The sequence below is a fragment of the Poecilia reticulata genome, chromosome 2 (genome assembly GCF_904066995.2).
Source record: "Poecilia reticulata chromosome 2, P_reticulata-male-v2, whole genome shotgun sequence".
Classification (NCBI taxonomy): domain Eukaryota; kingdom Metazoa; phylum Chordata; class Actinopteri; order Cyprinodontiformes; family Poeciliidae; genus Poecilia; species Poecilia reticulata.
This window is the reverse complement of record NC_088831.1, coordinates 20,937,055-20,962,206: the sequence shown is the minus strand read 5'-3', so window position 1 is coordinate 20,962,206 and position 25,152 is coordinate 20,937,055. Positions and strand designations below refer to the sequence as shown.

At 39.2% G+C, this 25,152-nt stretch overlaps 1 protein-coding gene across 4 annotated transcripts; it reads left to right on the top strand.

The window, feature by feature from the left end:
- Positions 1-36: 36 nt before the first annotated feature.
- mphosph8 (M-phase phosphoprotein 8) lies at positions 37-24,950 on the top strand. 4 transcript variants are annotated; one of them, XM_008431861.3, is made up of 14 exons: positions 335-671; positions 2,646-2,807; positions 2,892-3,911; positions 4,024-4,120; positions 6,553-6,801; positions 6,898-7,020; positions 8,178-8,266; positions 16,827-16,967; positions 17,075-17,161; positions 17,805-17,959; positions 18,172-18,323; positions 19,229-19,353; positions 20,219-20,302; positions 24,054-24,950. In XM_008431861.3, the coding sequence occupies exons 1-14, from the start codon at positions 570-572 to the stop codon at positions 24,093-24,095; spliced, it is 2,628 nt and encodes an 875-aa protein (XP_008430083.2). In that variant the 5' UTR covers positions 335-569; the 3' UTR covers positions 24,096-24,950. The 4 variants fall into 4 exon arrangements, with proteins under 4 accessions (XP_008430062.2, XP_008430073.2, XP_008430051.2 ...); XM_008431840.3 differs by lacking the exons at positions 16,827-16,967; positions 17,075-17,161; positions 17,805-17,959; ... (2 more) ...; positions 20,219-20,302; positions 24,054-24,950 and adding exons at positions 37-117; positions 10,486-12,784; positions 13,400-16,521 and having other exon boundaries at positions 377-671; XM_008431851.3 differs by lacking the exons at positions 16,827-16,967; positions 17,075-17,161; positions 17,805-17,959; ... (2 more) ...; positions 20,219-20,302; positions 24,054-24,950 and adding exons at positions 51-117; positions 10,486-12,784; positions 13,400-16,521 and having other exon boundaries at positions 365-671.
- The last annotated feature ends 202 nt before the right edge of the window (positions 24,951-25,152 follow it).

Sequence of the window (25,152 nt, the reverse complement as noted above, 5' to 3'; positions counted from 1 at the left end):
AGCTCTGTGGTTCTGTTACCGTAGAAACGTTATACAGAATGTTACCAAAATAAAAGCACGAAACTTAACGGCGGTTGCAAGAAACAAATTAACATTCAGTTGGCCTTTACAACTGTAGTAAGTATTATATAATTATAACTCATGAGCTACACCTGAAACTAAATGCTACAAATTTGCTAAAAAATCTGAAACGTTGAGACGTTAAAAAGTAGGTCATTATTATTACGTTTTTAATGTAATATCTAAGCATGTTTGATACGAAAAAAACTGTTTTCTCCGTTGTTTTCTGTTAAAATAAAGACAAATCGCTAAGATATTACCTGCTACTAGAAACTTTCTCACAGTAGTTCCATACAGTATCCAGTCTTTCCTACAGGAGGAGGGGTGACATGAACGCCTCACTGAGAGCAGGAGGCGGTTGATTGTCTGCGCTCAGTCCGAGCTGAGCAGCACAACCGGAGCGGACTCTGCCGCGAAGGTGCGCCACCGTCCTACCTCAGCACGGCGGCCTGAGCCATCAGTCTGAAAAATCGCTGTTCTTCATAAAAAAAGCATTCAACCCAGTAGCCATGGCTGCTGAGGCCGAGAAGGTAGAACCGGCTGAAAGCGAACAAGACGAAGAAGAAGATGTATACGAAGTGGAAAGGATAATTGACATGCGGGTGGAAGAGGTAAAGCTAACGGCTAACTAGCTTCCCGGCTAGCGGGGCAAACATGGCTGGTTTTTTTTTTCTTTCCCACTTTGACGACGCAGTGTCCTCGTGAGAATAAACCCCTTTGCCAAAATGCACTTCACGTAATTTTTGATGCAATTGATGGCGTCCAAGTCACTTAAACGTATGCTAATAGTGCATTTCTGCTATGACTCGCTGCCGCTCCAGTACGTCGCACCGATTCTCTGCACAACTTCTCCCATGATGTCCGCTTGCTTCTCCCCTGCTGAGGCCAAGGACAGGCAAATGTTTTCATCATGGCTGCTGCTGCTGCACAGCCGCAACTCTAAATCCTTAAAAAACACAAAAGACACGAATAATATCCCCGATCACCGTGCAGAAAATGCAGTCCGAGAACCAGAACTGGTGTAACTGGTTCTCTGAAAGCCTTAATGGTTACTGAAGTCTGTCCATACGAGTGTACTAAAGCCAGCTAGCATGTTATCATTTTAGCTGAAACTACTGCTTAAACTGGTCTTTACCTAAAGTAAGCGCGGTATATACCTTCTAATGCAGATTTACTCAGTAAACAGGATTGCTGCGAGTAGCGACGAAACATAGTTGATGCTTTTGCAGCAAAAGCGTTGAAAACTAGTTTTCCGTTTTGATATTTTAGTGAACGAATCTTTCCCAAATGTGCATTTGTCACATTTACTGCTTCAGTAACTAAACTGGTCAAATGGTCAAGTGTGTGTGTGGTTGTAAAGTAAGTTGTGAATGATGCTTCCTCGGAGGTTTGGTCAGGCTACATTTCCAAACAAAACAGCCACTTAATGGGCCATAACCGAGAGTGAAATTTATACCCAAAAAAGCCTTGCTTTTTTGTCTTTATGACAAAATAATTTCACAGTTAAGAAAAAAAACATTTGCATCAAATTTTCTTTAGATAATTTAGTTGAAATGGAATAGTTGTCATAAACTGCTTAAAACGTGATGATTTTAAATAGAGCTGCACTATATCTTACAGCTGCACCCCTTATCATTTGAGGTCTGATCTGCTGATTCCGATTGTTGATCAATTCTGTTTTTGCCTAAAGTCTGTTAAATTGAGGGGGGAAAACTACTACAGGTAGCAGGTCTCCATCCAAAAGAAAATATAGGAATTACAAGCGTATGTAGTATATCACCATGGCAACCTCTGAAGTAAAAAGCCCAAAGAGAAGATGCATGAATGTGTATATGTCTTTCATTATTTTTTATTTTTTATTTTACGAATTCAGGGTGCGTCAAAGCACACGCTGTTGATTGATGAATTTATGTAATGAAAAGGGTGGAAGTTCTCAGTTATGATGCATTTAACTAAATGGAGATTTTTTTTCCCAGTATTTGATCAGCCTATTATTGGTCAAAGCCAAACAATTGAAACTAATCAACCGGTTGCTGTACCAATGCTTTATATATATCTTTTTTTTTTTTTTTACAATACAAATAGACAAAAAAAATGGCGAATAGACAAAAAAATGGCAAATTTGTGTCAAAATCTAAAGTACAACCAAGTGAAACTGAACAACATGCCCAAAATGTGCATCACAATTTCACTATATGAAAACATTGATGTCTGACAAAAAATGTTTTCTATCTAAATATTTTGTCATCCATGCAAATGTTCCCAGTTGGCTGAAGTGAAATTGACTTTCAGTTCTTAAGTCAGCCTATTTAAGCTCAAAAACGATATTTTGATCAAAAATAAATCAATGTATCGGATCACAGTCTTCATCAACGTGTGCAGCATTCCAACTGCAAAGGAGCGTTGGGACGGTACACTGTACATTTTCAGGCAGCATACATAAAACTTCCTGCCGATTATTATATTTGACCACTTAGATGGCCTTTTCCCCAGTCCTTTATCTAGTAGAGTTCATACCGGCAGCTCAGCACCCTGCCGATATGAAGAGTGACATTTGATCTAACGGCTCCTCTGCTTGTCTTCAGGGCGAAGTGCTTTACAGGGTCCGCTGGAAGAATTACTGCTCTGACGACGACACCTGGGAACCCGAAGCCCATTTAGAAGACTGCCATGAAGTCCTGCTGGCGTTTAAGAGGCACCAGGCTGAGCTAAAAGCCAAGAAGGAGGCTGAGTCCAGGAAACCTGTGGTAAGACTCTTAAGACGGCAGGTTAATATATATATTTTTTTAAAAAGAATAAAAAATTTGATGACGATGTCCTTTTCTGTTCAGCAAAAACTTTTGCCTATAAAGAGCGACGTGTTCGACGCCGACTCGGAGAGCGACAGCGACAAAGACCGCCCGACGGAGGTCCTCGTCAAAAAGAAGAAGAAGAAGAAGAGGATCCGGGAGGAAGAAGAGGAGGAACCCCCTCCGAAGGAGAAGAAGAAGAAAAAGAAGGACAAACGCCGAGATGAGCCGAAGCCGCTCCCCGCGCCGGAAACGGACGACGACGAAGAGGAGGAGGCTCCCCCGACCCCGCCCTCTCCCCCAAAGGAGGCAAAGGTCGAGCCCAAGAAGCGCTACGCCGACTCTGACGAGGAGGAAGACGGAGCGCCATCTTCCAAAAAGCAAAAGAAGGAGAAGGGAAAGGATGGAGGGAAGCACAAGAAAATCAAGACAGAGGAGGGGAAGAAGAAGAAGGTGAAAAAGGAGTGGAAAGTGGAGAGCTCTGACGATGAGGCCGCCGCGCCAGTGGAGGGGGATCTGAGCGACGGGCCATCCGAGTCGCAAGTGGAGGACTCGGGCTCGGCGGAGGCCGTCGCCAAGCCAGCGGAGAAGCACAATCTGGAAGATAAGATCAAGCAAAAGAAGGGCAAGTGGGAGGTGAAGCTGCAGGGAATCAAGGACCTCATCAGCGAGAAAAAGAGCAAGAAACCTGACGGCAGCCTCCAAAAACCCAAGAGTCAGAGTTCGAAAAGCAAGGAGGACGGCGCTCTCCAGTCAGACTCCAGCGACAACTCCAGCCTGCACAAAAAGGCCAAGAGCAAAGGGGGTGACGGCACGTCCGCCGCACCGCAGAAAGCCCCTTCTTCCTCTACGTCGTCGTCTTCTTCGTCTTCCTCCTCAGCCGCCATGGCTACCAGCAAGGTCAAAGAGGACGAGGCGACTAAAGAGGAGGCTCTGGGACAGAAAGACGCCAGCGGCTCCACAAATCTCTTCGAAAAGTTCTTGTTGAACTGCGAGGCCAAGGACCGGGCCCCCCGCAGGCCGCCGCCAGCCTCAGAGAAGAGCAGCAGCAAACCCACCAAGGTACAGACCTTGACCGTGCTTCACGTTCAGACGGGAAGTCGTGAACAAATTACAAATGTTCTAACACTCGTCAGAGATTCATTCATTACATTTTTCTTTGTCTGTCGATAAGTTGATAGGAAAGATCGAGAAGATCCACAAGCCGACCAAAGAGTCTCCGTCTCAGAAAGCGGAGCCAGAGAGGACCGAGCGGACGAAGCAGTCAGACGGTAAAGCAAAACCTCTGATAAAATGTTGGGCTTGACCAATGCAGTGCTTTGAAATGTTGGAATTAAGAATGATCTAAACTCTAGTGGGTTAGCATAAAGAGTTTCTTTTAGCTTTTCTAGAAAACAGCATTTTTTTATTGTCGGACCAGAACTGGAACTGATCAGGCTTTTCCATGACTGACAAAGATCTGTGGGATTCTTTCTTTGTAGTATGATCTGCTGATTCAGATTTGTTTTTCTAAAAGATGTTTACGTACAGATGAAAAATGTTCCTTAACGGAGGTTAAAGCTTAAACTGTATCTGGTTTTTCTTTTTAAATTATTAAACACAAAACAAACAAACAGTGAAACTGCAGACTTTTGGTTGACATGTTTCTGCACTGGTAATTGTTAGTTTTTCATTTTGTAATATTTAATGAACAAATAGGGAGGGAGGAAACCCTTTCATTTAATTATCACAATTAATCGGATAAACAAAATTGTGCATTCTACAAATCTAAAATATTAGAAATAGAGATGTGCCGATCAGGTTTTTCCCTGCCGATTCCGATCACCCATGAGGGCCGATCACCGATACCGATCACATAATTATTTTTTTAATCATAAACACTACCGGTTACATTATATGGAAAAAGGAACCATAAATTCACCTTAATTTAGACAAAAACTTGTTTTTAATAACTTTTTTCCAAAAAAAAAGAAAACGGGTATTGTGCAAATTGTACTGCTATCGGTAATAGTATCTTTAACAGACTGATAACATATGAAGGCTCTGAAGAGGCTAAATGATGCAAAGAGTCAAAATAAAACCTCTCAACATTGCCAAAAAATTCAAGTATAAAACTTAACATTCAAAGGCAAATACAGGATCCATTACAATAAACAATCCAGTTACTGAATGAAAACTTCCTGATAGCATGGCGGCTAGCTGATTACTGCTAGTTCTGATTGGCTGTTTCTGACTGAGCGGAGTAATTATGCAGAACATGGAGATCGATCGATTATTTTTTTAGAGATTATCTGTCTCATGTTAGGACAGCGAAAGTTTTAATATGTATGTAAAATTTATTTTTTTTAAGTTGGATGCTGCAGCTTTAAGCAGAGGTTCGGTGTGAGAGTCACTACCAGGTGGAGCAGAAGCGGCGCTCCGTCTGTGAAATATTACTACCTGTAGCGTGTAGCAGCGGTTCAACAGCGAGAGCAGAACCAGCGACTTACATCGCAGCTTGAAGACTTAAATAATTTTGCGGGTTATTTGTTTAGCTTTCTAACCTTCATGCTAATCCAGGTGAGTGTTTGTAGCTGTGCGCTGCTTTACCTGCTATCTGATCCTCCATATGTCTTTTTTACTGCAGTGAGCCTCGATGTAGCCAAACTCCGTCAAGTATGGCATTGTTTTATGTCATATTAGATTCGTTGTGTTGATGCATTTTGACTGCTTCAATTTTCCGCCGCAACACGTAAACTTCCCCATTCACTCGGTGCGTTATAGTTCCACATCGCTTAGGATTTGTTGCTGCGCGTTTGCGCAGTGTGAATTAAAGAGGAGACCAGCTGCACAGGCAGGCTGAGAAATGAGATGCAAGTGATCAGTTTGTGTGATCGGCAACAAGAGACCGTGATCGGCGATCACCGATCATACACTTTTTCACAGAAATCGGCCGATTATGATCGTTGGCCGATCACCTCTAATTAGAAATATATTAAAAGATGCAAATAAATAACATTTAAAAAAAAGACAAAATAAACATTTTATTGTCTAAAATGCTATAACATATCTTTCTTTTTTGAATTTATAGGGGCAAGAACTGCCATTTAAAATTTGACAGACATAAGTGTTTTTAACTTAATTTCTACTTATAAATAACTTATTTATAGTAAACTTTTGGCTTAATTAGGCCTCTAAATATGATTTTTTTTTTTTCAGCAACTGGCATTTTTTTGGGTTTCTGTACGCTAACAATAAATTGATCACTAAATCTATTAATCAACTAATTTAATCGTCCACTAAATTAGTTGACAATTATTTCAATAATTGATTGATCCAATTAATTGCTTCAGCTCTAAAGAATGTGATTTATTTAGTTGTTGGTTTTTTCCTTGCACAACTGTAATCCAATCACTCATTTTGGGTTTTAAGGCCAGATTTGAACTGTGATTTTGAGGCGTCTTCACCACCATAAACGCCTGTTAGAACCAGATCCGTACTGAAGACAGTCTTTCAAATGCCTCCGTCACTGGCGCATTGCACAAATGGGTTGATAAGGAAAGAAATGGGATGGATTCACCTAAAATCAACAGTAAAATACTGAGAACCCAACAGGGTTACGACCCCAAATGCACATGAAAATGTTGGTAGAAATTTCTGAAACAGCCGATGCCTTTACCTTTAAAAGGAAACTTATTTCTGATCTCCGGCCCCCGACATTCAGTTCCCAGAGCCAGCCAGAGTCACGGCTTCAGCCTGGACAGTGACGAAAGGGAAGAGGAATCCACGGGGAAACCGCGGTCAGCAGACGACTCCAGAGAGCGAAAGGAGAGGGCAGACGAGGCCCTGCGGCCACCTTGGGAGAGGAGGAGTTCGGCCGACGACAGGAGGAAGAGGAGAGACGACAGCGAGCCCAGACTCTTCATTTCATGTGATGAGAACCAGGAGCCACCAGAGGGCAACGATAAATCTGGTAAGGCTGGTTTTTGTGGGCTCAGACCTCACATTCCCTGCCTCAGCAGTTTAAGCTGCTTGGCTCCTGATGGTCTTCCTGTTCTGTGATGTACAGAGAGGGGTCAAGCCACTTTGAGCCTGGGAATGGATCTGAACCTGGACTGGATGACGCTAGATAACTTTCAGAAGCATTTGAACGGAGAGGATGAGATCTTGTCAGGTCCACCGTTGTCACCCAGTGAGTGTTTTCCTTTACATGCTAAACAGTAAACAGCACATCTGTTTTGTTCAATGAATAAATCAGTTTAAGGAAGAAGTTTTGATAGAAGAACAAGATTATTGTGATTTTGGCTTCCAGTTAACCTGGGATCATGATTAATCAGATTTTCTGCAGGAGGGAGGTGTAGGTCTGATTTTTCGAGGTTGTGTATTTCTTCCATACTTTTCAAAAGTACTGTAAATGTTTGACTTTTTTTTCAAACTACACGCAAAAACATCCATCTGTTTAGGACTTTCAGTAGCACAACAAGAACAGGACAAACTGTCGATGAATATACTGTCCCGACTAGAGAGGCCACCAGCAGCCATTTTGACTGCTGGGTTTAAATCAAGAATCGGTTCACCTTGTAAGTTTACAACTAAACAATGTTTCACAAGCCTTAATGACAACAATAATTATTTTTAATTTGATAGACAAAGTTCAGTTGTGCATTCAGATTTTACCATTATTCACCAGTCAAAACTATTATACTTACAAGAGTCATTTTTGTCACATTTTCTGAGAAATCTAACAACAATATATTACTCTAATGAAGAATTTTTGCGTCTTTTTTCTCAGAAACAAACTCTAAACACCAATTGTCATATCGCCAAAATAAATGAGAATTAACAAGAATGAAAGAAAACAGAGCACCCAAATGTTTATATCGCTGTAACTATTTACATTATTTATATTACCGCAAGAAAAAGTAATGTGTGATTTGCAGTCAGCGTACATCACTTCTCTTCACAGATCGAAGGAGGTTTTTACTGTACCTGGCGCTCCCTCTTTTTTTCTTCCAGTCTTTCAGATTCCTGACGGCTTAGACTTCCATCTTCTTCCAGCTGCCTTGATGGCTGTTTCCCCTCAACAAACTGTTTTCCTGCCATCTGATCCAGAATGTCCTCTCTGTATTTTGTATTGTTATAACACAGACTGCCCACTCCAGCGGAACAAAGATTAAATCACAGCAACGTCGACATTTAAAAACCGACTTCAAATCTTGAGAATCAAAATATGTTTTTAGCTTTCCGCGTATTTAATAAGTCAATGAATAATAATCGTACCTCAGTAAAACATATTTTCTGTCTAAAAGAATCCTTTCTTTAAACACTGCTCTGCCTCGTGTCTGACAGGTGAACTGCGAGACGCTGTGAAAAGCGGCGATTACATGGCTGTTAAATTAGCACTCAACTCCAAAGAGGACTACAATCTGGAACAAGAGGTATTCATTTGGTTATTCTATACATATCATTTCCCTGCTTACCTTAATTCTGTATTTGGATTTGTTCATTTTGTGGTCCCAAAATTTCAAAGCAGAATCACATTTCCCAGCTTGCACCTTGGTTGCCCCGTGTGAATGTGTGAAAATTAAAGTCATGTTTCATACGCTATTAAAGATAAACACTTGAGCATCCTGTAAACGACTTAACAAGTCATTAAAAATATTACCCCAAACAGTGAGCCAATGGCCCGGTTAGTAATGCAAATAGTTAGGTGGTTTGTTAAAATGTTGGTCCAGTTCTGTGTGAGCAAAGTATTTTTTATACAGTATTTATAAAAAGTGTTCACCCCCTTGGATGTCTCAATCTTTTATTGCTTTTAAAAAAAATCAATCATCAACAAAGTTTGGCTTTTTTTGGAAAGATTTCCCATAAAGTAAGTGATTGCTTAAATATTCACTCTTCAATTCAGTGTTTAGTATATATGTCTTTGGACAGTTTTCATTTTGACAAGGTTTTTTTTTTGTTGTTGTAAAAACAGATTTGTCAAAAAAAAAAAAATGCAAAATTTTGTGGATGATAAGTAAAATCAATAAAAAGGGTCAAATATCCAATGGGGTGAATGCTTTTTATAGACTCTTTAAGTCAGGGATTTTTACTTTTTTGTTATGAATTTGAGTTCTGTGTAGGGAGAATCCGTTTACTCTGGTCTCTTTCTGCCACATGGTGTTTGTTTCTCATCATATTCTAAGGAGCATGGTAGCTAGCACCAATATGACCTGTAGTTGATAGGAGAGAGTAGATTTTTCAAACTGCGTCTGAAGATCAACAACCAGACTTGATTTCTTCATGCCTCCTAAAAAAGAAACATCCTGTCAAGATATTTGCTTCATCTTCAAAGCAACTTTGCCTCCGCTACAGAATCGGGTAGGACAATATTTCATTTCTTTTTTAACTTGTATTTATTCTCCAGTAAGGTTGTAAGATTGTCCATATTGTAAAATGTAATTCCTTTACTGGATTGCATGTTCTTTAGCACAATCAACCAAGATTTTGTTTTTATTAAAAGAGCATATAATTTAAACCTGAATTGACTTAATGTTTAAGAAATGTATATGTTTAGTCTAACACCCTGTTTTTATTGCTAGCTATTGTTAGGAACTAGCTTACACACTCAAACGTAATATAAAACAATACATTTCTCAGTTAATCAAGTTATTTTATAAAGCTGTTTTAAGGAGACTGAAGGTTTGTGACTTGTATAAATATTTAATGGGCATTTAATTAAAATTACAATTATTCACCATGTTTTTTTTTTATTGCAATACATTTAAAATGTTTGTTCTGTGACTGCAAATTTGAGACGAGTGTTGCCTTTCTTTGCAGTGAACAAGCAACAGGAAGACGACACACAAAGTACCTGGACAGGAAGATCCATTTTCAAGCAGGTACATACTGTAGATATGATTTCAAAACATGTCATATTATCTTCATTAACTTTAATTTTTTTATTTGTATTTTATTTTATTAAGAATATTTAAAAAGAAAAACTTAGCTAAAATATGAGCGTAAATGTGACTGGCAGGACGCTCCTAAAGTGTTCCTATTGTTTTGTTACCCTGAAGAGCCAGTTCATGCACTGTTAGCTGCTGTGGCCACATCAGTGACACACTTTGGTAAATTACCAGTTTATTTTGTAACGCTGGTATTCAAACTTAAATCTTTTTTTTTAGTCGTAAACCATGCATGCGGATTTAGCATGAGTGCACATTTTTGTTCACTTCATGTAGCATTTCATCTGACACCCCCATCTTGACTTGCTTAGACATTTATGTTAAAGCTCTGCTTGATCCAATAAAGCCATTAAATGTTCTTAAATGGGTCACATGTGGTTTTTGTACTAAAGATTTGGGTTGTTGGTGCAGATGTTGGGTTAAAAAGCGATCACTTTGAGCTCTGTTTGAATGAGCCTGAGTCCTAATGGGGCATTGCCAAGGTGCAAGTGTTAAAAGAAAAGAGAAGCATTGGAAGATGGGCAGCAGAATTGCAAAGTTAATATCAGAACTAACAAAGTCACCATCATATTTGCCAAAATTCAGGAAACCCCTCAGCCTCTTCCCTTTCCCCTTTAGTTATATCTAAAACATATATTTTCCATTCAATTCAAATATTTATGGGATCTGATTTGGCAATAAGTCTTACATTTACTCTTTTTTTGCAGGCAAGTACTATTGATGAGAAGAGATCATATGAAGGAGAGAGGAACTTGATTGAAGCTAAAAGAAATAAAGAGGCAGCAGCAAAGGAGAATATCCCACAACATATGGATGGTCCTCAGAGTGACAGTAGAATTTCAAGCTTCCAAGCTAGCACAAACGCTGAGAAATTAACAGCGAAGAAACGTAAACTACGGGGCGGAATCAATAAAACTCAATCGAAGAATACATTATGTAAAACTTCAGTCGCGCAGAAAAGTCAAGGAGAGGAACAGAAAATCTCAGATGACACAAACGGTGCATTATCAACCCAAATGACTCTGAACACTGTTGATTTAGATTTAACCAAAAACGCAGACAAGAGATTAAAGCAGGTAGATGACAGAACTCAACAAAAGCACATAGCAAGCAAAATTAAAGATGCCAAAGAAGGGAATGACTCAGATGAGCACACGGATGGTGCAGTGTTGGAAAACGTTGATGGTTTGGATCAAACACTTACAAAGTCTGACAGAGAAGAGACAGTTAAAACACAATGTCTTCAAAGGAGAAAAATAGCCGAGGTCACGTTACCGACACGATCAAGTCTACGGACCCGCAAGCAAGTGGTCGAAACAAAACCCATCATCGTAGTTAAAGAAAAAAAGGAAACTTACAAGAAACGCTTGTGCGTGTTTTGCGAAAATTATTTTACTCAAATCTCAAGGCACTTGGAAAGTAAGCATGCAGAAGAACCAGATGTTGCCCATGCCATGCACTTTCCCAAGGGTTCCAAAGTAAGACAGACCATGCTGGACCAGATTCACCATAAAGCAATTTTCAAAAATTGTGACGTTTCTAAGTGTGGCGAGGGAGAAATTGCGACTAATAAGCAGCTGAAGAAAACAGCCGTATCTGTGCGCGACTTCTTGCCCTGCCAGCACTGTCTTGCATTTTTTCGCAAAACTGATTTATGGAGGCATGAGCGGACGTGTAAGATTGGAAAGGCAGAGCACAAATCTTCCGAAAAGACAAACCGATCCAACAGTTGCAATTCTGTCTCCGATCTACTTCCAATGTCGGAGTTCTTAACTGGAAGCTGCAAAGAAATCATTCAAATCATGCATCAAGATGACATTTCAAGACATATCCAGTTGGACCCACTCATTTGTAAATACGGCAATACCTTGTCAGTCAAGTATGATCATGATAAGTCTCAGTTTGCTTACATTGCACAGAAGATGAGGGAGTTGGGTAGGTTTGTTCTTGCTGTGAATGAGCTGGACAAGACTGTGAAGTACCTTCACGAAATATGTCTACCATCCAAGTTTGAATTAGCTGTTGAGGGGGTCAAAAAAGTTAGTGGCTTCGATCCAAATTCTAGTAAGTTTAAAACGATTTCCCTTGTTTCAAAGATTGGCTACTCTCTAAAGCGCGCAGCAGAGATAGCATTTGGAGAAAGTCGCATGACGGAGGACAGCAAAACGGAGGGCGAATTGAAAAAGTTCATTGAACTATTTGACACGAAATGGGCCGAGTGTTTTTCTCGCAAAGCACTTACCTGCTCTTTAAAGCAAGAAACCAAAAAAGTGGATGTCGACAAATCAACTGTGACTGAAGATTTGATAAAACTCCACAGATTTATTACAGGAGAAGAGGAAGAAGCAAGGAAGGACTTAAAAGACAACGCTAGCATGTCGACATGGAAGAAGCTAGGTGAAGCCACGTTGGCAAACGTCTGTCTTTTTAACAGGGGAAGAGTGGGAAATATTGGAAGGCTTCTTCTGAAAACGTACTCTCAGAGGACGAGTGAAGGAACATGCATTCTCTCTGCGGATCAAGTTAGAAAGAGCACAAACCTGGAGCTGGAACTTCGTTCCAGTTTTACAAGACTGGAACTTGAAGGCCAGTATGGACGGAACATGCTGGTTCTGTTAACAGACAGGATGGTTTCATCAATTGACTTGCTTGTTGAGAACAGAGAGCAAGCAGGCGTCTCCAAAACTAACCCGTACCTGTTTGCAAGGACGGAGGGACCCTCTTTCATAAGAGGATTGGACTGTTTTCGAAGAGCTGCAGTTGAGTGTGGCGTTAAAAATTCAGAAGCACTTCTGTCCTCATCTGGAAGAGAGCAGATTTCCACCTGCTGGCAGCTCATGAGCCTCACTGAACAGGAACTGGACCAAGTAGCAAAGATGTTGGGAAGGAGCAACCAAGAATGTCACAGCGTTTCTCAAAATGCAACACTGCTGGAGGAAATCGGCAAAGAACTGCTGAAGATGGATAAAACAATGCCAACAAGTCGGCCAAGCACTACAAAAGATGGTACGTATGATTTGTTCCCTCTCTTTTTTGGATGCACATTAATCTATTCTGCTTTAATTTCTAAATTTGTGCCATGGTGACAAAAAATTGATGAGAGTATCTTCAGTTTAAATTAAGTGAAGACAACATTTAAGTTTGATTTAAAACAAGAGGATCATGTTTACAATATTGGGTTCCTACAAAACAGATTATTTGTAATGGCCAAACCACACCTGTACAAGCTATCAAAAACATGCACACATCAGTCACCAACTTCTTACCTTCGAGGGAAAATGCTGTGCCTTTTTCTGTATTTCTGAAGAATGCTCATTACATTTTTTGTTCAGCCCTAAAAAGAGAGATGCCTTATAATGGCAGAACAATCTGTATTCAATTCAAGATTGTCAGGTAAAAATCAGGATGTTTCAGATCAAAGTTTTCAAAAAAGGAGAATGTTGAACTTTTAAGTTGTTTGCGCACAGCACAGTCTAGATATATCAACGTGCATTTGGAATGTTTTGCATTTAGCCTTACAGCTAAAACAGTTGTATACCTGTGAGGTTTCTATTTTTTTATTAAATGAAAATTTTCCTCTTTTTTAAAAAAAAAAATAAAAAAAATTCTTTGTTTTTTTAGGAACTCGACCAAAGCAGCTTTTAAAAAGAAGACCCTGGACTGAGAAGGAACAGATGGCTGTCAAACGCTACTTGAATGAATTCATCACAAGGATGAAGGTTCCAGGCAAAAAAGCATGCAATGCCTGCATAGCTGCTGAGCCAGATCTTGGAGGAAGGTCTTGGACGGACGTTAAAAACTATGTCCACAACACATTGCAAACAATGCGTAGGAGAAATAACCAGCTGAGGTCTGATGGGAATAAAGACGTTTTGAACACAAAGAGTTCCAAAACTCCAGACCAAACCGTAAAGTCCGAAATAGAGGAGACGAGTGTTTGTACGATGACGACCGTGAATCCAGATCACTTGCAAGAAAGTAGCTTGAACTGTTGTATGACAATGCCACCTTCGGCAAACATAAGGGAACCATCACCTTTCTCCCAGGAGATTAATGCTAGTTACACGCCATTTTGTTCTTCAAATACTAATATGATCCACACGAGTCAGCCATTGATTTCAAACTTCACACCACTAAACGCCACTGATACTCAAGTGGTTCCTACGTTTACCCCACACCACACTACAAATACCTTAGTGTCTTCTGTATACGCATCAGAGAACAACCACAACCTGTCCATGTCGTCTTTTTATGGACAGAATACTACAGGTATGTTGCATTCATCCGTGTATACCCCACTGGAAGCTACAAACTCACCGCTGATTCCTTCCTATACACATTTTAATACCCCATGTACTTCAATGGTTCCTACATATACACAGTTGAACACTCTGAGTGCACCAGTGATTTCTGCATTCTCCACGCTAAATGACAGAAGTAGGCCTGTCATGTCTTCGTTCTCTCCTCTTGACCATTCAAGTACCCCGCCCTACCACACTAGCCCTACGAGGGTCCACGCATCTGCGCAGGTTGTTCCTTCAATCCACGAACATGCTGTTTCTGAAAGTACGCCGGTGGTACAGGAAAGCGCACCGGTGTCTTCTGTGAAAAAACGAGCCCCTCCGGGCGTGAAGCCTCAAAAAAGAAACAAGCGTTTATGGAGCGAGGAAGAACAGGCAGCAGTGAGGCGGCAATTTGGAGACTTTTGTCAGCTGGCGAAGGTGCCGGGGAAAAAGGAATGCGATAGATGTTTAGCTGCCGAACCGGCACTGAACACCAGAACATGGAGGGAAGTGAAGTATTTTGTGCATAACTCTATTCAGTCACTCAAAAGAAGAGGTCATGCAGTTGCTTCCAAACAGGATAGACCACCGAAACCAGAAACTCAGACTTCGAGCAATGAGTGGGATGGTCCTGTGTATCTTTCCCTGTAAATAATTTGACTAGACTTGCACAAAAACAATGTGATGACATGAGAGGTCTGTGGCTTTAACCTCAATCTGATTGGGGTGGGAAAGAAGGGGGGGGTGGAAAAGCTAAATTTGTGTCGTCCACAATGTCCATTTGCCGTGATCTCACTTGTTGTTTTTATGTTTATTCTTGCATTTTCAGACAGTCCTGCCGGTTAGATTTAGGTTTTTTTTTTTTTAATGTCCTTATGTTTTCAAAATCCAGTGAAACAAGCTTCTTTGTTGCATGAATTTCCCCAGATGTGGGAAAGAAAGAATGATTGTTCTGTAACCTGCCTCGGGTTAAGGAGATTTTTAAATATGACATGCTCACTACTAGTGTTTTGTTACTCATCCATAATGCATATCAGTTTATACATTGGGGTGGAACGTGAATTTTATTGGACAAGGATTTGCAGCTCGAGACATTTTTCACTTTATTCGGTAAATCCCTTGACTGAATATCCAAAGGATCCAACTCTTAAATATTTTTGAAGAGTGATTTCTGACTGAGAATTGGCTTGCATTGAGATCCTTTTTGTTTCCTGTTGTACTGTTTTTAGTAGCATTTTATGTATTTTTATTTAACAGAAAACCTTTTCGAGAATCCTTGCATTCAACCCAGCTAATGTGAGAGGTGTACCTTGTTGTGTATCATTACTATATCATGTCTTCAGCCAGTAGCCGATACTGTAGGTAGGTTTTTAACAACTTTCTTGTAACACTATAGCATAGAACCTGTCTTGTACATTTTTCACTAAGACATGGACAGTTCTTCAGCGGATTTTAAAGGTCATGTTATTATTGATAAGTTGCGGTAGTTTTTCTTTCTACCCATTTGTATTACAAAATACTTTGTAACACTAAAAAGCGACTGTTTACAACATTTTATTATTTTATTGTGCTTGATTGACACTACTTTGAGTTACTGGATGTTTACCATTAATCTGCTTGCTAAGATCCAGCTGCCTTACTGTGGTGTATTTTGTTTAAATCCTTCTGTCCACCTAAGATCACATCAATTATGCAAATTTTGATCTTGACGGTAAGATTTTCTTATTTTGTTTTGTTTTTTTGCAGAAAAAATATGTTATTTTAATTACTTTTGGATTGCTGTTATCAATGTGCCTGACAGAAAGCGGCTGAAAAGTTTGAATTTCCTAATATGTGGAAGTTACAGTTTGGTTGAGTATTGACTCTTATTGCTTGCGCTAAAAATAATAAAAAAAACGGCAAGAAAGAAAGTTAATTTTGTTAAAGTTCAGTACAAACTTTATTTATTTTCCTTTGTACATTCAACAAGGCATATGCTATATAGATTGTGTTATGTAGATACTTTTTTTTAAAGTTTAAATCATCATGAAGGTCATTTTTGTTCTCACTAAGGTGAAGAGAGAGAACTTTCTTCGATCTAAGCATTACACGCCTGTTACAGAGGCTTTTTTTCTAGCCTTAGTAGCTGCTAGTGAACCTAAGTTGAGCCTGTGTTCACGTTCTCATACCAAAGTCATTAGAGTCACTGTCTGATGTTTCAGTTTGGCTGAAGGGGCGCATTGAAGTAGCAACGGTTAGTAGGATGTGGAGCTTTATGGTGTGGCAAGAATCTATTATTATTTCTGTTGTTGTTTTTTTTTACGTGAATAGCTTTGTGGAAGCTTTTGTTTGTATGCAATGTTACTGTAAAAAAAAAACACTTGTTGCTTGTTTATCCTGTTTACTTGTATGTAGCTTCAGTTAATGTTTTACTGTGAGGAACTTGTCACTTCTAATAAAAAAAACTTCTGGGCTTGATAATGTAAGTGTTTTGTGAAAAAAAAAAATTCTTTTTTTTACCCTAACATTTGTTTTTGTGTGACATACATTTTGCAACCTGCGTTGGTTCACGAGTTAGGTTTTTCCATGAGATGGACACACGCAATCATTCTAATTTAGCCAATTAAACAAATCTGAAAAGTCAGAAAATGGATATTGGTGCAATTTGGAGTTGTGTGTTTTAGTTAACATTAGCTTTTATGGTGCTTGCTTTTTATGGTACAAACTCCTACTTTTGTCACTTCTGTGTTTTAAAGCCGTCGTCATTTGTTCCCATTTGTCCACAGGACGTGAGTGGCATGTCCCTGTGCATGCTGGCTGCAGCGGGGGGGCAGGACGACATCCTCCGACTGCTAATAAGGAAGGGAGTGAGGGTCAACGCCAGACAGAAGAATGGCACCACGGCGTTGATGCACGCCGCTGAAAAGGTATCCAACACGCAGGCTGGGTAAACAAAACGAAAGCAATAAAACATTTAATTATCTTTGGAATCCTGGACAGACAAAATCTCACAACTTTATCTCTTTCCTGCCAGAACTTTTTGACCACTGTTGCTATGCTGCTGGAAGCCGGTTCCTACGTCAACGCTCAAACGCTGGGAGGAGAAACGGCACTGATGAAAGTGAGCAGAGCTGCAGAATATTCCAAATCTCAGTTCTCACAAAGTCGTTTTGTTCAAAGGCACAATTGCAAAAAAAGTGCCTGGATTCATTGTGTAATTGGGTGCTATATTTCTTACATTAATTTTTATTTTTCTTTATTTATATATTTATATACTTGCACATCCTCTACATTGACTACTTCAATTTCAGAGCATTTTGTGTAGCAAATGACTTTATAATCTCAAACAGCTGAGATTTTCTTCTTAGAAAATTCTGACGATATTGTCAGAGAATATTCCAATTTAAATATCGAAAATGTATGCCTCTTGATTATGAAAAAAATTAATTATGCAAAATATGACTTTGACATCAGAGGTTCTTGCAAATATGTGAAATCCACAAATGTTATTTTTTTGGAGTGGTATTAGGGCCATTATTTGCATAAGATATATTCATATAATATTTTAATATATGTTATGTAGTTATATATGTTTTAATGTGTCTTTCACATTCGGCATAACTTTCAAATACATGTTCATAGCTTTAATTTAGAAAATTGCTTGTTAATATTGGCAATAACACAATTGATTTAGATTTTTTTGACCTTCAGACCTCTTATACAAATGAATCAGAGGAACCTGATCTCTTCTCTCCACTTTTCAGGCCTGCAAAAGAGGGAATGCTGACATAGTGCGCCTCCTGCTGGAGTATGGAGCAGACTGCAACATCCTGTCAAAGCACAAGAACACGGCTTTGTATTTCGCCAATTTCAGCAACAACCTGATGGTGTGCGACCTCGTCAAGGACCACATCAACAAGTAAGTGCCACTTTCAGGTATCAAACAGATTACTCCATCCTATATGCAGGATGACTTTAAAGACTCAATAATGTTAACATTTTTCAAAAATATTTCTCCAGAATCAGTTTTTCTTAAAGACTGTAAATGCAAAGCTTTAATAAAGAAGAGCGATCATGAAACATGTCACATCCCATTCAAACTGACTTTTTGTTTATGTTTCTGTTCTTCAGGTTGTCCAGTGTGGCAGAGGACACCATCCGGGCGTACTTTGAGTCCCGGCTGGTGGTTTTGGAGCGGGTGTTCCCTCTGGCTTGCCACAGGCTTTGTGAGGGACCCGACTTTTCTATGGAGTTTCTCTACAAGGCGCAGCCACAACCAGAAGGTGAAACTCTTTATTTGTTTTATTAAATGGGCAGTGTTATGTAAAATCAACTTTTTTGTTATGTAAAATCAACTTTTTTATATCGCGTTATAATGTTATTGCCTATACAAAAACATACCTGGAGAGTGTTGCCTGGACTCTTTCATGCATGTTTGAGAAATCTTTTAATCTCCCATAGCAACCATTCAACTGTGTAAAACGCCTGGTTGGACATAGCTCCGTCTTTGAGGATGAAGCTCCTCCCCCACTCTGCTCCTTCAGACTAGTCAACAGCAATTAGCAAACACATGGTGGGACTGTTCACTGTGCTGAGCTCATAATAGCAGCTACTTCTCAATGCGAAAAAAAAAAAAGTTAAAGGCTTAATAGAGAAGCCATTTTGTGATGACTTTCTGAAGGTGTAGTTTCAGAAAGACCAGGAGTTTTTAAAGAGACAAAGGCCCAATTTCAAGGTGTTAAATCAGGAAGTAAAATATCTTTTGATAGATGTGGCATTTTTATAACAACTGAATGGAACATAGTTACTTTATTGTTCTACATATTGTCATGGTATGTCTGGAAGACACATAATACTGCCCCTATCATATAAATGGTCACATTTTTAAATTCAACACTGAGGGAGACTAAGTAATAAAAACATATTTTTTAATAAATGATCTGAAATTCGCATCTAAAAGAAACAGCCTGCATGAGTATTTTTCTACGGCAGACGATATTTATATGTGTGCATCATAGATCTTGATGTTCTTAGACTTCCAGCGTTTCTATGGTTTCTGTTCTGGCTGATATAACAAAATCTGTTTGTAAAACAAAGTTCCTGCTGAGTTTACATGAGTTCAGACGCTGTCATTTTGCTTTTGATGTAGACTTCAAATCTTTCTTCTTTTTTTTTCGTTCTACTCCAGGTTCAGGCATCCTGCTCTTCATCTTTCACGCCAACTTCCTGAATGAGATCATCGCCAGGCTCTGCGGGCCCTGCAGTGTTCATGCTGTGGTGCTCAACGACAAGTTCCAGCTGCCTATTTTCCTGGTTGGTGCAGATTCTGCTGTTTACTTTATTGTGAGGCCGATTGAACCAGATTTTTTTAAAAAACTGACTGGTTAAAGTGTGAAAACAGCAGGGAATTGGAAAACAAAACCTATTGTGGTCTGTGTGATAACTAGCGGTGCCAGATTTTCTTAATTTTGGAAGATCGGCGATCAGCCAGTACTTACATGTGGAAATGATTTTATCTCGATCCACAAAGGTCACATCTGCAAATTCCTTGTTGACAATAGTCACCCCAGTATTGCCAACTCAGCAACTTTGTCAATAATTAGCAACTTCTCAAAAAAAAACAACTCTAAAATAGAATTTATTTTTTTATATCTATGATCGGCCAAAAAACTGTAGTCGGTGCACCCCTGATGTTTTGTTTTTTTTCATTTGTCTCAAAGATACTATTCAATAAATTCACAAAAACGATCCACTTACACATAAGTGTAGTGTAAGTCAACTTACATCGTTTGTGTTTATTTTAAAACGCTCAGTTTACACTGCAGCATTTAGAACTCATTCAAAGAAAAGCTTTCATTGTATAGATTTGACCTTTTAGACAAGCAAACTGTAATAGTTACGTAGAAATAATTAGAATCAGATAAAAGAGTAATCAGGATTAAAAATACTTTCTTGATCATCTTTGAGAAATTGTTGAATGGATCACAGCTAAATCTATTCAAACTGATTTTATAAGACTAGTTACCTACTGAACAGATTTATTTCCAAACTTATTTGGTTGGTTTATGGAAATATACCCAATTTAATCTTTCTAAGAAATTGCTTCTTTACTTAAGCTTTTAAACTGTGTAGTAATCGGCTTTCTTTTTGTCCTGTTTGTGTCTCTTCAACATTTCAGGATAGTCACTTCATCTACTCCTTCAGCCCGATTCCAGGGATCAACAAACTCTTCATCCGTCTTGCTGAAGCACCGACAGCCAAGGTGACAAATTTACGGCAACACGAGTGAAAACCTCTAAACTCTGACAACGCCGTACCTGCTTTATTGTGCCTCATTCATCAGAGGCAGAATGAGCCACCCATCTAGAGTTCCTTCATGTGAAATCTGTCAAAATGCAGTAAAATGGAGGATTGGTGTTGCCGCTATGGCCAATAACCGATATTTATCAATATTATTTTATAAATTTCACTAACCTTTTGGCAGCAGATAGCCCTGCTTATGAATCCAATTCAAGCATTTAGCCTGGAAAGGTAAGTGAAACTTCCTCGGTGCTGACTGAGTGTTTGCGTAGTGTAGCAAGATATTTAGTAATATTAGTTACCATCGTCACATGACCAAACAAATACCACATGAGCAACTTCCTCCCCCTTCAGAAACAAACAAGAAGATGGAAATAAATATTTGTTGTAATATCTGCTCAGTTTTATTTATCGGACATGTACGTAGTAGTCATGTTAAAAAAACGACTACTATCTGCCGGTACCGATAATATCGACATATGCTGCATCACTTTCCATAGCAACACTCATACAGTATCTACATGGCAACCTGTTGTGTGGAAGTGACGGTGTCTGTCTTCATGTGGAGTTTACTAACTTGGACCTGGACTAGAACTTTGTGTTTTGGTCAGTTGAGACCAGCTTTGAATCCAGGCGGGTCTGGTGGACAACAAAGAATGCATATGTGAAAAATCATCCGTAAAATCACCGTGATATGGGTGGGTGGAGGCAGTTTGCAACGATGTTTATTTTCCGGTCACCATGGGAGCCTTGTTGGAGCACAAGGCTGGTTCTTTCTGCAGGATAATGATCCACATCTTACGGTCAAATCAGTACAGATACGGTTAGTTAGACACAAAACCAACCGTCCTCTGTGGACTTTCCACTCTGTGTCCGTTGGTGTGAGCGGAAGAGAATATAGTTTCTCTCTGTGTCTCGTCCTCCGTGTGACTTTCCTTCCATTCTTTCCTCCTTCTCTCCTTCCTTCCTTCTCCTTCATTTCTCTACAGATTAAAATCTTATTGCGGTCTCTTTGTAAAAAATATCCACCGCTAATCAATCCAGAACTGTACGGGTGCTTGAAATCCTTGAAAATGCTTGAATTTCAATAAGGCATTTTCAAGGTTTGGAAAGAATTTGATTTCAGTATAAAGTCCTTGAAAGTGCTGCATATTCAAACTAAACTGTAATAAAGTCCAATCTAACGTTTCTTTAAAAGTCTAAATTTGGAAGGTCTTTTTTTTTTTTTACCAATTTAAACCAGATATTTAAAGATAAGACATTTTTTCCTCACTGTATGAAGTTAATCAGACTAAACTTGTTTTAGGTTATTTAGATTTACCAAAATTATTTCTATTTGCTAAATGCCAGAGAACTTGGCAAGAAATTTTTTTTAGCTTTTTTTTGTTTATTTTGTAACTTTCTCATACCAGCCAGGTGAATAAGACGTGTGTATGAGAGATTTCAAAAGATAAAATTTCATGTTTCTGTTTGCTTTGTGCCTGATGTATAATGTGAAATACTATCACAACACATTACTAATAACAGTAAAAAAAAAATGCAATAGTGAGTTCATTTGTATTTTTTATCTTTCTCCAAACTGGTGCTGGAAAAGTTTGAAAACGTACCATGAAAATACCTGCAGCGTGTTTTCATTTTACTGTGGGAAAAGTGTATGAACCGCATCCATAATGGACTTTAGAATTAATATTTTTGAAAAGAACCTAAAGGCCTAAGAAGTCTAGGAAGTTGTGTTTGCAAATGTCTGAGATCCGTCCATTAAATGTGTGTGGGAACCCTACTTCCTGTGTGCTGCAGCTGTGGGAAACTACACTAGTGCTGTCCTACTGGCTAAAGGAGCTTTCAGTAACGGCAAGGAATTCTTTTTGTTGTTGTTAAAAACATCAATTTATTTGAAGAATTTGCAGATATCTACGCCAGAGACGCACCAGCTTTATCTAACTCTTTAGATGACGATGTTTTTCTAAGTTTACGGTTGTAAAACTCACAAGAGTCCACTCTAAAGCTGAAATCCTGACTGGGAAAGTCGGGATTCCAGCTCAGATTTCAGTATCCACTGGCTTTGCTGGTGCTTTACCACAACAAGTTAGAAAATCCCACTGGTTTTCCGACTTGCAGCGAGACACACGCATCATGGGCATGACGTCATTTCCAGATCTGAACCCAGGCTTCCGAGGCAAACTGAACGCATCATTAGATGTTGGAAAAACAGAGGCTGGGTTAAGAATCCGTCTGTGTATGCAGCAGAACACAATAACTTTTTGATTTCTTTGTATCTTTTAATTGGACCTTTATTATTTTAACCTGGAGCAGTTTCATGTCTTGAGTTTTGCTGTTAGTTTTAGTTGGCTGCCCCCAAAGTGCGGCGCTCTCTTCTGCCAAAGGTCTTATTGACGAGCCTGGAGAATCATGTGATATTTGTTCTCCATGTTGCGGCTCAAGCATTAAGAGCTGCAGCTTTAGTTCAAACCTCTGGGGATGTGAAGGCAGCAGAAGACGTGTCAGTCCTTTAAGGCTCTAAAGACAGAATTAGAGAACAGAGTTCAGTCAGAGTTAAAAAATAAAAAAATCTTCAGATGGTGGCAGAGGTTTGCCATTAGACGATTCTACCCATTTCCATGTTTGTTTCCTCTTAGAATCTCCAAATGTTTCATTTTGTAGATTTAGATGGGAAATTTAACTCAGCTTAAAATGTGTTTCTGATGGGTAAATCATGCTATACACTATCTAACACTTTAAAAATTTAAACTGCAGATTTTTCAGAAGCTGGTTTATTATCCAACCTTTTTTGTCACAATTCCTGTTGCTTCATATTCAGTGGTTCACATTGATACTTAAAAAAAAGTTAGTTGTGCTAACCCTAAGGCACTAATCATAAACACTAGTTCTGCTAAATCGCTACAACAACACTGTATTTAGTGCTCGCTAACGCTAAAGCGCTATGCAAATATGGTATTGCTATTACCAACACGATATTTTCCCAAATCCAACGCTAACATGCTAAACCAATACAGTATTTGGCGGAAGCTAATGCTAAAGCACTATTACAAACTCACTATTTGGGGGACGCTACAACCGTTGATTTTATTTTTTATAATTTACATGTTCTTTATCGCCCTTGCGTATTGTATATGAGTATATCTTGTTTTCTACTGTCATTTTATTTTTAATTTTTTCCTGTATGTTTTTAAATCAAGTTACTGGGGAAATGGTAAGAGGCCATGAGGAAACTGCTACATATACATTTGTCCTCCCTTTCAAAATAATAGCATGAATATAAACGTTGGTAACCAAAACTTCGGTACATATGTCGATCTTTATTTAACTGAAAGTTTACAAGACAACCGAGTAAATTATTGCTTTAGAATTTATCTGGAAAAATTTATTTAGGGGAAGATAAAATGTTAAATGTTTGTTAGCAAAAGTGCTAGACAGAAAAGGGTAGCTGTGCTAAGCCCAACGCTGTCCGTATTTTAAATACTGCTCCAACTGTAGATGTGTCGAGATTGGATCATGAGCTGTAGCCTTACTTGAATGGTATGTTCTCTTTTCTTACACATTTTGAAGAGTGACTAAGTGAAATCAGCCTCTGGGCCATGTCATATTATAAGTGTGACATTTAAAACTACAAGAAAACCTCAAAGTTACAAAGCTCTTGATATTACAGTCACAGGAGGCTGACCATATGTGGGGAACTTTTCTCCTTTCCTCAGGTGAAGCTCCTCATCGGAGCCTACAGAGTCCAGCTGCAGTGACGACCGCATCAGAACCTTTTTTCTTACTGTGACCTGAGACCGGCTCGGTGTGGATCCGAGGGACACTGTGGAGTTCATCCTTTGCCGATCAGCACAGCCTCTGGGCGCAGGGAGGCGGTCGGACGCCCCATTTCTTTCCCACCTGAAGAACTCCCAAAGACTGAAATCCCTCGTGTGTTGTGCCTTTTCCTGGGTTCCGCCTGCTGACCGGGTAGATAGCGTAGACACTTGTTGATCCTCAGTCTAGCTCGTGCATTTATGTGTGGTGTCTCTTTTGCATTCAGAATGTTTTTTTTGTTTGTTCTTCCCCCTCTCCCACCTCTCCCTTAGCCCAATTTTGACCATTTTAATTACTACAGTAAAGTCGGTCTGGGTTTCCAAAGCATTGTCAAAAACGGTAGCAGCAACTGGTTTCGCTAAATCAGTAAATCACTACACATTTCCACTGGAGTTACAGGAGACGAAGCAGAAGCTCAGAGACTGTTCCATGTTTCCCACTGTCATGTTTACCGCCGGAGGGAGGTTCTTTTAAAATGAGATGTTTTAGCCTTCCATGCATCTTTTTTTTTTTGGTTACTTTTTATATATATATTTTCCAGCTTGTACATATTCACATACAATATATAAATATAAAAGCGAAAAAATAAACTTATAAAGTGTCATGTGATGACTGCTTATGTTTCACGGCTTAAGTTATTTGTGCTGTAAAAAGCTGTTTTAAGGCCCAACGCGTCTCAGACCTGCCCTGCTTCATTTTGTTGTAGCTTCGAGAAAAGCTTTGACAGCCCTTGCAGGATTTAGATATTTTTTACAGACTGTACATTAATGGCGATTAAAACTTTGACTTGCTTCTCAGCCTCAGCTTCCTGAGTTTTTTTTTTTTGTTGTTGTTGTTTTTCCTGCTGCTTTATAAAAGTCAAGATGTGATCTTGTGATCTGAACTATGGCAGATCACATATAAGGGTCATTGTAGAAAAAAAGAGTAAATTTCTGTCAAAAACACATTTTCTAGCAAAACAACTTAAAACTGAGCCTCAGAAGTAAAAAATGTGACTTT

Excerpts from the sequence above, each read along its gene's own strand:
- mphosph8 (XM_008431840.3), top strand. The coding sequence starts at position 570 with ATGGCTGCTGAGGCCGAGAAGGTAGAACCGGCTGAAAGCGAACAAGAC. Across the intron at positions 2,808-2,891 it reads CTGAGTCCAGGAAACCTGTG|CAAAAACTTTTGCCTATAAA; the intron begins GTAAGACTCTTA and ends TTTTCTGTTCAG. Across the intron at positions 7,021-8,177 it reads AGGTCCACCGTTGTCACCCA|GTGAACTGCGAGACGCTGTG; the intron begins GTGAGTGTTTTC and ends CGTGTCTGACAG.